General features: G+C 51.8%; 1 protein-coding gene across 9 annotated transcripts in view; it reads left to right on the top strand.

The window, feature by feature from the left end:
• Nucleotides 1-12,478, top strand: part of LOC115192763 (GRAM domain-containing protein 4) — a 55,491-nt gene that overhangs the window by 32,614 nt on the left and 10,399 nt on the right. For 5 of the 9 annotated variants that reach the window (XM_029751584.1, XM_029751583.1, XM_029751586.1 and 2 more), the window contains 5 exons: nucleotides 7,147-7,226; nucleotides 10,146-10,278; nucleotides 11,392-11,698; nucleotides 12,099-12,190; nucleotides 12,340-12,388. In XM_029751584.1, coding sequence (XP_029607444.1) covers nucleotides 7,147-7,226; nucleotides 10,146-10,278; nucleotides 11,392-11,698; nucleotides 12,099-12,190; nucleotides 12,340-12,388 — 661 coding nt within the window. The remainder of the gene's footprint in view (nucleotides 1-7,146; nucleotides 7,227-10,145; nucleotides 10,279-11,391; nucleotides 11,699-12,098; nucleotides 12,191-12,339; nucleotides 12,389-12,478) is intronic. The other 4 variants (XM_029751592.1, XM_029751588.1, XM_029751589.1 and 1 more) reach the window with 2 other exon arrangements.

The following is a 12,478-nucleotide window of genomic DNA, read 5'->3' as shown; positions in this document are numbered from 1 at the left end:
CAGTAAAAAGACAGGCTATATACAGTAGCGAGGCTATAAAAGTAGCGAGGCTACATACAGACACCGGTTAGTCAGGCTGATTGAGGTAGTATGTACATGTAGGTATGGTTAAAGTGACTATGCATATATGATGAACAGAGAGTAGCAGTAGCGTAAAGAGGGGTTGGCGGGTGGTGGGTGGCGGGACACAGTACAGATAACTCCGCTCACATACTCGTGTGGGTCGGTCGGTCCCTGTGTGTGTGTGTGGGGGGGGGGGGGTCGGTCGGTCCCTGTGTGTGTGTGTGTGTGTGTGTGTGTGTGTGTGTGTGTGTGTGTGTGTGGGGGTCGGTCGGTCCCTGTGTGTGTGTGGGGGGGTCGGTCGGTCCGTGTGTGTGGGGGGGTCGGTCGGTCGGTGTGTGTGTGTGTGTGGGGGGGTCGGTCGGTCGGTCCCTGTGTGTGTGTGTGTGTGTGTGTGTGTGTGGGTCGGTCCCTGTGTGTGTGGGTCGGCCGGTCCCTGTGTGTGTGGGTGGGTGGGTGGGTCGGTTGGTCGGTCCCTGAGTGTGTTTGTCGGTGTGTGTGTGTGTGTGTGTGTGTCGGTCGGTCGGTCGGTTCCTGTGTGTGTCTGGGGTTCGGTCGGTCCCTGTGTGGGGATCGGTCGGCCGGTTCCTGTGTGTGTGTGGGTCGGTCGGTCCCGGTGTGTGTGTCGGTCCCTTTGTGGGTCGGTCGGTCGGTCTCTGTGTGTGTGTGTGTGTGTGTGTGTCGGTCAATGTGTGTGTATGTCGGTCAGTGTGTGTGGGGGGGGGGGGGGGTCGGTCGATCCCTGTGTGTGTGGGTTGTTCGGTTGGTCCCTGTGTTTGTTGGTCGGTTGGTTGGTCGGTCGGTTGGTACCTGTGTGTGTGTGTGTGTGTGTTGGTCGGTCCCTGTGTGTGTGTCGGTCGGTCCCTGTGTGTGTGTGTGTGTGTCGGTCGGTCCCTGTGTGTGTGTGTGTGTGTGTGTGTCGGTCGGTCCCTGTGTGTGTCGGTTGGTCGGTCCCTGTGTGTGTCGGTTGGTCGGTCCCTGTGTGTGTGTGTGTGTCGGTTGATCGGTCCCTGTGTGTGTGTGTGTGTGTGTCGGTCCCTGTGTGTGTGTGTGTGGGTTGGTCGGTCCCTGTGTGTGTGTGTGTGTGTGTGTCGGTCGGTCCCTGTGTGTGTGTGTGTGTGTGTGTGTGGGTCGGTCCCTGTGTGTGTGTGTCGGTCCCTGTGTGTGTGTGTCGGTCCCTGTGTGTGTGTGTGTGTGTGTGTCGGTCGGTCCCTGTGTGTGTCGGTCGGTCGGTCCCTGTGTGTGTGTCGGTCGGTCGGTCGGTCGGTCCGTGTGTGTGTGTGTGTGTGTGTGTGTGTGTGTGTGTGTGGGTCGGTCAATGTGTGTGTGGGTCGGTCGGTCCCTGTGTGTGTGTGTGTGTGTGTGTCGGTCCCTGTGTGTGTGTGTCGGTCCCTGTGTGTGTGTGTCGGTCCCTGTGTGTGTGTGTGTGTGTGTGTGTGTGTCGGTCGGTCCCTGTGTGTGTCGGTCGGTCGGTCCCTGTGTGTGTGTGTGTCGGTCGGTCGGTCGGTCCGTGTGTGTGTGTGTGTGTGTGTGTGTGTGTGTGTGTGTGTGGGTCGGTCAATGTGTGTGTGGGTCGGTCGGTTCCTGTGTGTCGGGTTGGTCCCTGAGTGTGTGTGTCGGTCCCTGTGTGTGTGTGTGTCGGTCCCTGTGTGTGTGTGTGTGTGTGTGTGTGTGTGTGTGTGTGTGTGTGTGTGTGTGTGTCGGTCCCTGTGTATATGTGTGTGTGTGTCGGTCGGTCGGTCGGTCAATGTGTGTGTGTCGATCGGTCCCTGTGTGTGTGTCGGTCAGTGTGTGTGGGTCGGTCGGTCCCTGTGTGTGTGTCGGTCGGTCCCTGTGTGTGTGTCGGTCGGTCCCTGTGTGTGTGTGTGGGTCGGTCGGTCCCTGTGTGTGTGTGTCGGTCCCTGTGTGTGTGTGTGTGTGGGTCGGGTGGGTCGGTCGGTCCCTGTGTGTGTGTGTCGGTCCCTGTGTGTGTGTGTGTGTGGGTCGGGTGGGTCGGTCGGTCCCTGTGTGTGTGTGTGTGTGTCGGTCGGTCCCTGTGTGTGTGTGTCGGTTGGTCAGTCCGTGTGTGTGTGTGTGTGTGTGTGTGTGTGTGTGTGTGTGTCGGTCGGTCGGTCGGTCCCTGTGTGTGTGTGTGTCGGTCAGTGTGTATGTGTAGGTCGGTCGGTTCCTGTGTGTCGGGTTGGTCACTGTGTGTGTGTGTGTGTGTGTGTGTGTGTGTGTGTGTGTGTGTGTGTGTGTGTGTGTGTGTGTGTGTGTGTGTGTGTGTGTGTGTGTGTGTGTGTGTGTGTGTGTGTGTCGGTCGGTCGGTCCCTGTGTGTGTTGGTCGGTCCCTGTGTGTGTGTGTCGGTCAATGTGTGTGTGGGTCTGTCGGTCCCCGTGTGTGTGGATCGGTCGGTCCCGGTCCCTGTGTGTCGGGTCGGTCCCTGTGTGTGTGTCGGTCCCTGTGTGTGTGTGTGTGGGTTGGTCAGTCGGTCCCTGTGTGTGTGTGTGTGTGTGTGTGTGTGTGTGTGTGTGTGTGTGTCGGTCGGTCGGTCAATGTGTGTGCATGTCGGTCAGTGTGTGTGTGTGGGTCGGTCAATGTGTGTGTGGGTCGGTCGGTTCCTGTGTGTCGGGTCGGTCCCTGTGTGTGTGTGTGTGTGTGTGTCGGTCCCTGTGTGTGTGTGTGTCGGTCCCTGTGTGTGTGTGTGTGTGTGTGTGTGTGTCGGTCCCTGTGTATATGTGTGTGTGTCGGTCGGTCAATCAATGTGTGTGTCGGTCGGTCGGTCATTGTGTGTGTGTCGATCGGTCCCTGTGTGTGTGTGTGTGTGTGTGTGTCGGTCAATGTGTGTGTGGGTCGGTCGGTCCCTGTGTGTGTGTGTGTCGGTCGGTCCCTGTGTGTGTGTCGGTCGGTCCCTGTGTGTGTGTCGGTCGGTCCCTGTGTGTGTGTGTGTGTGTGTGTGTGTGTGTGTGTGCGTCGGTCAATGTGTGTGTGGGTCGGTCGGTCCCTGTGTGTGTGTGTGTGTGGGTCGGTCGGTCCGTGTGTCGGGTTGGTCCCTGAGTGTGTGTGTGTGTGTGTGTCGGTCAATGTGTGTGTGGGTCGGTCGGTCCCTGTGTGTGTGTGTGTGTGTGTGTGTGTCGGTCGGTCGGTTCCTGTGTGTGTGTGGGTCGGTCCCTGTGTGTGTGTGTGTGTGTGTCTGGGGTTCGGTCGGTCCCTGTGTGGGGATCGGTCGGCCGGTTCCTGTGTGTGTGTGTGTCGGTCCCTTTGTGGGTCGGTCGGTCGGTCCCTGTGTGTGTGTGTGTGTGTGTGGGTGTGTGTGTCGGTCAATGTGTGTGTATGTCGGTCAGTGTGTGTGGGGGGGGGGGGGGGGGTCGGTCGATCCCTGTGTGTGTGGGTTGTTCGGTTGGTCCCTGTGTTTGTTGGTCGGTTGGTTGGTCGGTCGGTTGGTACCTGTGTGTGTGTGTCGGTCAGTCCCTGTGTGTCTGTGTGTTTGTTGGTCGGTCCCTGTGGGTGTGTCGGTCGGTCCCTGTGTGTGTGTCGGTCGGTCCCTGTGTGTGTGTGTGTGTGTGTGTGTGTGTGTGTGTGTGTGTGTGTGTGTGTGTGTGTGCGTCGGTCAATGTGTGTGTGGGTCGGTCGGTCCCTGTGTGTGTGTGGGTCGGTCGGTCCCTGTGTGTCGGGTTGGTCCCTGAGTGTGTGTGTGTGTGTGTGTGTGTCGGTCAATGTGTGTGTGTGGGTCGGTCGGTCCCTGTGTGTGTGTGTGTGTGTCGGTCGGTCGGTCGGTTCCTGTGTGTGTGTGGGTCAGTCCCTGTGTGTGTGTGTGTGTGTCTGGGGTTCGGTCGGTCCCTGTGTGGGGATCGGTCGGCCGGTTCCTGTGTGTGTGTGTGTGTCGGTCCCTTTGTGGGTCGGTCGGTCGGTCCCTGTGTGTGTGTATGTGTGTGTATGTCGGTCAGTGTGTGTGTGGGGGGGGGGGGGTCGGTCGATCCCTGTGTGTGTGGGTTGTTCGGTTGGTCCCTGTGTTTGTTGGTCGGTCGGTTGGTACCTGTGTGTGTGTGTCGGTCAGTCCCTGTGTGTGTGTGTGTTTGTTGGTCGGTCCCTGTGGGTGTGTCGGTCGGTCCCTGTGGGTGTGTCGGTCGGTCCCTGTGTGTGTGTCGGTCGGTCCCTGTGTGTGTGTCGGTCGGTCCCTGTGTGTGTGTGTGTGTGTCGGTCGGTCCCTGTGTGTGTGTGTGGGTCGGTTGTTCGGCCCCTGTGTGTGTGTGTCGGTCAGTCCCTGTGTGTGTGTGTGTGTGTGTGTGTGTGTGTGTTTGTTGGTCGGTCCCTGTGTGTGTGTCGGTCGGTCCCTGTGTGTGTGTCGGTCGGTCCCTGTGTGTGTGTGTGTGTGTGTCGGTCGGTCCCTGTGTGTGTGTGTGTGTGTGTGTGTGTCGGTCGGTCCCTGTGTGTGTGTGTGTGGATCGGTCCCTGTGTGTGTGTGTGGGTCGGTCGGTCCCTGTGTGTGTGTGTGGGTCGGTCGGTCCCTGTGTGTGTGTGTCGGTTGGTCTGTCCCTGTGTGTGTGTGTGTGTGTGTGTGTGTGTGTGTGTGTGTGTGTGGGTCGGTCGGTCCCTGTGTGTGTGTGTGGGTTGGTCGGTCCCTGTGTGTGTGTGTCGGTTGGTCGGTCCCTGTGTGTGTGTGTGTGTGTGTGTGTGTGTGTGTCGGTCGGTCCCTGTGTGTGTGTGTGTGTGTGTGTGTCGGTGTGTGTGTGTGTGTGTGTGTGTGTGTGTGTGTGTGTGTGTGTGTGTGTGTGTGTCGGTCGGTCCCTGTGTGTGTCGGTCGGTCGGTCCCTGTGTGTGTGTGTGTGTGTGTCGGTCAATGTGTGTGTGGGTCGGTCGGTTCCTGTGTGTCGGGTTGGTCCCTGAGTGTGTGTGTCGGTCCCTGTGTGTGTGTGTGTGTGTGTGTCGGTCCCTGTGTGTGTGTGTGTGTGTGTGTCGGTCCCTGTGTATATGTGTGTGTGTCGGTCGGTCAATCAATGTGTGTGTCGATCGGTCCCTGTGTGTGTGTGTGTGTGTGTGTCGGTCAATGTGTGTGTGGGTCGGTCGGTCCCTGTGTGTGTGTGTGTGTCGGTCGGTCCCTGTGTGTGTGTGTCGGTCGGTCCCTGTGTGTGTGTGTGTGTGTGTGTGTGTCGGTCGGTCGGTCCCTGTGTGTGTGTGTCGGTCGGTCCCTGTGTGTGTGTGTGTGTCGGTCGGTCCCTGTGTGTGTGTGTGTGTGTCGGTCGGTCCCTGTGTGTGTGTGTGTGTCGGTCGGTCCCTGTGTGTGTGTGTGTCGGTCCCTGTGTGTGTGTGTGGGTCGGACGGTCGGTCCCTGTGTGTGTGGGTCGGACGGTCGGTCCCTGTGTGTGTGTGTCGGTTGGTCGGTCCCTGTGTGTGTGTGTGTGTCGGTCGGTCGGTCCCTGTGTGTGTGTGGTGTGTGTGTGTGTGTGTGTCGGTCAGTGTGTGTGTGTGTGTGTGTGGGTCGTTCGGTTCCTGTGTGTCGGGTTGGTCACTGAGTGTGTGTGTGTGTGTGTGTGTGTGTGTGTGTGTCGGTCCCTGTGTGTGTTTGTGTGTGTGTCGGTCCCTGTGTGTGTGTGTGTGTGTGTGTCGGTCCCTGTGTGTGTGTGTGTGTGTCGGTCGGTCCCTGTGTGTGTCGGTCGGTCCCTGTGTGTGTGTGTGTGTGTGTCAGTCGGTCCCTGTGTGTGTGTGTATGGGTCGGTCGGTCCCCGTGTGTGTGGATCGGTCGGTCCCGGTCCCTGTGTGTCGGGTTGGTCCCTGTGTGTGTGTCGGTCCCTGTGTGTGTGTCGGTCCCTGTGTGTGGGTCGGTCAGTCGGTCCCTGTGTGTGTGTGTGTGTGTGTGTGTGTGTGTCGGTCGGTCGGTCGGTCGGTCGGTCAATGTGTGTGTATGTCTGTCAGTGTGTGTGTGTCGGTCGGTCAGTGTGTGTGTGTGTGTATGTCGGTCAGTGTGTGTGTGTGTGTGTGTGTCGGTCGGTCCCTGTGTGTCGGGTTGGTCCCTGAGTATGTGTGTGTGTGTGTGTGTGTGTCGGTCAATGTGTGTGTGGGTCGGTCGGTCCCTGTGTGTGTGTGTGTGGGTCGGTCGGTCCCTGTGTGTGTGTGGGTCGGTCGGTCCCTGTGTGTGTGTGGGTCGGTCGGTCCCTGTGTGTGTGTGTGTGGGTCGGTCGGTCCCTGTGTGTGTGTGGGTCGGTCGGTCCCTGTGTGTGTGTGGGTCGGTCGGTCCCTGTATGTGTGGGTCGGTCCCCGTGTGTGTGGGTGGGTCGGTCGGTGTGTGTGTGTGTGTGTGTGTGTCGGTCGGTCGGTCCCTGTATGTGTGGGTGGGTTGGTCGGTCCCTGTGTGTCGGGTTGGTCCCTGAGTGTGTGTGTGTGTCAGTCCGTGTGTGTGTGTGTGTGTGTGTGTGTGTGTGTGTGTGTGGGTCGGTCCCTGTGTGTGTGTGTGTGTGTGTGTGTGTGTGTGTGTGTGTGTGTGTGTGTGTGTCGGTCCCTGTGTGTGTGTGTGTCGGTCCGTCCCTGTGTGTGTGTGTGTGTCGGTCGGTCGGTCGGTCGGTCCCTGTGTGTGTGTGTGTGCGCGTGTCGGTCGGTCAATGTGTGTGTATGTCGGTCAGTGTGTGTGTGTATGTCTGTGTCGGTCAATGTGTGTGTTTGTGTGTGTCGGTCTCTATGTCTTGTCAGTCCCTGTTAAAAATAGAGCCTCTCCCTTGAGTTGGGTATGGGAATATGTCCAGAAGCCGAGCCAGGCTGCCAATAAGCATTCATGCACATAGTGACTCCCTCAATACCCTGGCCGTTGTAACACGAAACCCAAAGGTCTCTAATATCCTATGTCTAAGTATAAATCACATCTGTGTCTGTGAAGTCTCCATCTGTTTATATGGAAACATCTCTCTGTCAATCCTTTGAATGCTAGAAACAAACGTTAAGATGACATCTCATTTATTTTCCTTTGTGATCACTGATAAGTGAAACCAATATTGTTATGAGTCATTTTGAGTTCACTTGTCTGACACAATAATGTCTCAATAAGGTAATGTGTTTTTCTGAAGCCATGGTTAATGCTCTACCGACTACTAATGCTTCGTCTCTCCTGTTCCTAGACCAGAAGATTCCGCACCACAGCCACCCAGAGCAACACCTGCAGCTCCCACCGGCAACAGTACAGGTCAGCCAGAAACGGGTATATACTGTAGATAGCTAAAGATACGCACAGGTTATTTGAATCATGACCGACGAGCTCATTCACAAATCTTTAGAATGTCTGTCATTAGACAGAGGCCACCAGCGCCTTAACACTCCACCTCGCTCACCATTTCAAATTCACATGACCTGTCTAATAAGGCCTCAGAATGGTTAGAGTTGAAGGAGTGACTTGTCTCATCTTTTCAGCTCTCTGAATCTCAGGGCTCGGCATCTCTGTGTGGGAGTTAGAGTTGAAGCGATGTGCTTTTCTTAGCCTCTGCTCGCTACCCATGAAAAACCAATCTCTTTCCTCTTCCCCTGTGTGTGTGTGTGTATAAGTGTGTGTGTGTGTGTCACTTACGCTTGTACATTGCGTGTGTGCAACACGCAGCACAAACAGGAAGTGTGTGTAAGTGGGAGTGCTCCAGTGAAGGTGTGGGGACAGAAGGAAGAGGAATGTGTGATGAATTGCATCCCTCTCTCTCTCTGTAGGGAATGTAACACATTTCTATGAGGTGTATGAATGTGGCTGTGGAACATTTGCCTTTCTACTCCCCTGTGACCATGCTCAAATCCAGATTTTCTCCAGGGTTCTTCACTTAATTCAGTCAGCCTGCTTTTCAAATGAGGCTTTCTTTGTACTGCTAGTGGCTGCTTTAACTCCTCAAGTGGGTATTGTCCCTCCCCCACAAGAAATAGGCTAGTATGGTTCATAAAAATGCGTTATGTAGGCCTACTGCAAGCTGTAGCTTTTTAAAAAGTTGTAGTGAATAAGATGTTTCATCGTATGGAGAATGTCTGGGACTGCCCTAGAAATGACATTTACCTGAAAGTCTTGCCCCAATTACAATGGTTGCTTACTTTTCTTGTCAGACAACCTATTCAGGTATTTGCTATTCTCGAAAACCCAGAACAAAAATCTTGCGTAATTGCGTCAGATTAGATTGAGATAAGATACTAATGACACTAGCAAAGTCTCCACCTCCTTAAACGGAAACCCTTAGCCAAAGCTTGGGCCAAATGTCTCATTTCTAAAACAAAAGATGCGAACACCTGAAAACTTCCTTGTTATTTGTCGCATCCCATATTGACAGACGCTACGATACCATCCTATGTTATGCCCTTGTCTGTCCACAAGAGATTTAAGTATACTGAACAAAAATATAAACGCAACATGCAATCATTTCAAAGATTTTATGAAGTTGCTGGATTTTGGCGGGAACTGGAACACGCTGACGTACATGTTGATCCAGAGCATCCAAACATACTCAAAGGGTGACATATCTGGTGAGTATGCCGGCCATGGAAGAACTGGGACACTTTCAGCTTCCAGGAATGGTGTACAGATCCTTGAGACATGGGGCCGTGCATTATCATGCTGAAATATGTCATGGCGGCGGATGAGTGGCACGACAATGGTCCTCAGCATCTCGTAACCGAGATCTGTGCATTCAAATCGCCATCGATCCGCTGTGTTCATTGTCAGTAGCTTATGTCTCCTCATACCATAACCCCACCGCCACCATGGGGCACTCTGTTCACAACGTTGACATCGGCGAACTGCTCACCCACACAACACTATACACGTGGTCTGCGGTTGTGAGGCCGGTTGGACGTACTGCCAAATTTTCTAAAACAACATTGGAGTTGACTTATGGTAGAGAAATTAACATTCAGTCCTCTGCCAACAGCTCTGGTGGACAATCCTGCAGTCAGCATGCCAATTGCACGCTCCCTCAACTTGATACATCTGTGGCATTGTGTTGAGACAAAACTGCACATTTTAGTGACCTTTTATTGTCCCCAGCACAAGGTGCACCTGTGTAATGATCATGCTGTTTAATCATCTTATTGATATGCCACACCTATCAGGTGGCTGGATTATCTTGGAAAAGGAGAAATGCTCACTAACAGGGATGTAAACAAATTTGTGTACAAAATTTGAAAGAAAAAAAGCTTTTTGTGCATATGGAACAATTCTAGGATCTGTTATTTCAGATCATGAAACATGGGACCAACACTTTACATGTTGCGTTTATATTTTTGTTCAGTGTATTTTCCGATGTAAGAATTCAGTGTGTGGCCTTATGCTTGACCTCAGACGTAAACACTTTAACCGTTTGTCATGACTCTCCCTCCAATGACCCACCACCATAGTCTCGGAAATCCCAGACCGCATTGTGGGAGTTGCCTACTGTAAGACCGTCTGCCTACTGTAAGACTGACCACCACATTGCTCGTCCACTCAGCCACTCTTAATTCTTCTATATTCCAAACAGAGAGGCTGTGGTGCAGATTTTAATGGTAGACATGTGAGGTGTCTAAGGGGAATAAGCAGTGTTGTCTATTTTAATTGGGTGTGATGTCAGGCTGCTATTCATTTGAATGAGGTGTTAGTTAATTGGTTCCAGAGACGTGCACTAGTGATAATACAGCATGTGATAAGAGAGAAAGGTGTTTGGATACACTTTGATCCAGATTAAGAAATACTGATGTAACTGAAATAACTTAGGCCTGACCAAAATAACACAGTGGTGTGGTAATTTAGGCCTGACCAAAATAACACAGTGGTGTGGTAATTTAGGCCTGACCAAAATAACACAGTGGTGTGGTAACTTAGGCCTGACCAAAATAACACAGTGGTGTGGTAACTTAGGCCTGACCAAAATAACACAGTAGTGTTGTGCTCACAACATTTGATGCTACTACAAGCAGTTGGGTAATGTTGAGTTAAATGTTGAATTGGTCAAATGTATTTCCATTTCAAACAACATGGTTATTTCCTACAGTATAGGCAGCGGTCACCAACACTAGTCCTGGAAAGGATGTGCAGGCTTTTGTTGCAACCCAGCTCTAACAGACTTGATTCAACAAAACAAGGTCTAACAATATCCAATCGGTTCCTCTGCCTCTGCAGACAAGCAGAAGGAGACCATGTACTCGTGGCTGCAGACGTGGCTGTACGACCGGTTTGGAGCGTACATCGAGGACTTCCGCTTCCAGCCGGAGGTGAACACGGCGGAGCCAGATGAGCCGCTAAGCGCTAAGAGGTGAGAACTGCCCCCATAACCACAACGACCTCAGACAACCAATGCTTTCCCATTGAGAAATGATGTACTCTAGATTCTGACTTCATCATTTCCTCTGTAATTGCTCCCCTCGGCTTCTCTCCTCTCGTTTGATAAGCGTGGACGACCAGCCAGCCACTGTAGTCATCAGGTTAACCGGCTCAAAGGACAGAGTACATGCTGCTTAGAGAAGGGTCATAAAACTGATGGCTTTGTAATGGGCCTAGAGTCTGTCAGCATGCTATTCGTCAGCACCCACCGTAAAGTAGCCAGTCATGATGGGAACTACTGTCTTCATGAGCTCACCCTGATGTCTGATTGGCCTGTTATTATAACCTACAGCCAATCCCAGGGCTTTCTGAACAGCAGAGGTTGTAACCATGGTGTTATGGAAGTGGGAGGATTGTCTGACCCCTGGTGGTGGGTTGAGGGCGTTGCAGCTTACCTTTTTTTTGTTCTTCGCTTGTTAGGACTGATTAAGGATCAGCTCTCCCTACTCAGTTCATACAGTGACCTTGTTGAGTGGAACTGCAACAACTGGCCCCGTGTCAGTTTTTAGGGCTCCGAATTTTTCTCCAATTCTCAGTCCTCTCCTGAATGACGTAGACTGGAGTCATGGGGATTCGTACTGAATACAAGTACAATAGACAGAGGGGTGAGAGGAAGAGAGAAGGAAGAGAACACTGTGTTCACCATGCCTTTGGAGTCATGGGTAGCCTGACTCAAACTATCCTGGCTGTAACTTTATCCAAGTACATATTATAGGGAGAGAAGGAGAGGGAGGGGAAGAGAAGGAAGGAGAATTCACTGCGCACCAGTTGAAATGGCCTTGATGTTAGTTTTTGAGGGTGAAAGAGATGGGGAGATGGGATAGAGATGCAGACAAAAATACCTTATGAGACAAGAGATTCTTCCAGACACCACATACTTTCTCATGAAGGATGCCTAAATGCAGCAAGATCATTTTGTACTTTTTGTACTCCACCAAAACATATCTAGTTCTGTTTGTGCTTGTCTTACATCATCTTGTTTATGCTTTTGTCATGCAGAGTTCTAGTTGAATCAAACTCCCTTTCTCTTGTCCCCTGTCCTCAGATTGACTGAAAACATGAGACGACTCAGTAAGTACTGTACATTTAGTGGACAAGATGTAACAATCACACTTTATGTCAGGGGTATCTTGATGAATATTCTGAAATATATTCATAATTGGAATATGAAAAATGTGTTTGTAGTAATAAATTATGATTTCTGTCTCAAAGTCTCTGATAGTGCTTTGTTACTGGTCAATACTTTATACTCCTCTGTAGAGCGAGGTGCCAAACCTGTCACTAACTTCAAGAGGAACCTTTTTGCCTTATCCAGCTGGCACTCCGTGTATACGTCAACCTTTGCTTTCATTGTGAGTGTGCACACACACACACACACACACACACACACACACACACACACACACACACACACACACAATCACAGCGTATGAAAGATCCCAGTAATGAAGATCAATATCTCTATCTCTCCCCTTGTGTGTGTGTGTATATATATATATATATATATATATATATATACACACAAATATAGATGTTTCTATGAGTATATATATAGCAACATCTATATTTGTTTATAGATTTACATTAAAATATCTCTTTATTGGCATCTGCATGAGTACAGTATATAATATGTATTGCATAGTAACGAGATGTTCCATACTTGGTATGGGTTATAGACTAGAGGTGGTAGATTGAAATAGTAGATTGTGTGACCTGTTCTTCCCTCCCCCACTCCCTCTCTCTTTTCCACAGATCTATATGAATGCAGCGTGGCACGGTTGGGCCATCCCCTTGTTTCTCTTCCTAGCAATTCTCAGGCTGTCCTTGAATTACCTCATTTCCAGGTAGCTTACCTCATTTCCACGTAGCTTACCTCATTGCAACGTGCATCGCCTATTGTCCATGTCCAAATGGAACGATTAACAATCTGCTTGGACATGGGTAATTTGCTTGTGAAATGAGTCAAACCTGTCTCTCTCCGCTTTCTTCTCAGAGGTTGGAGGATCCAGTGGAGTATTGTGCCGGAGATCTCTGAACCTGCTGTAAGACGTGTATGATGTAAACCTCTTTTGGGAAGGGGGTCCAAAAACGACCACCCCTCCCCCTCAAGCCCTTACGCCTTCAGTGTTTGC

The sequence above is a fragment of the Salmo trutta genome, chromosome 4 (assembly GCF_901001165.1).
Source record: "Salmo trutta chromosome 4, fSalTru1.1, whole genome shotgun sequence".
Classification (NCBI taxonomy): domain Eukaryota; kingdom Metazoa; phylum Chordata; class Actinopteri; order Salmoniformes; family Salmonidae; genus Salmo; species Salmo trutta.
Note: the sequence above shows the minus strand (reverse complement) of the source record. Positions and strands in the feature narration are given on the sequence as shown.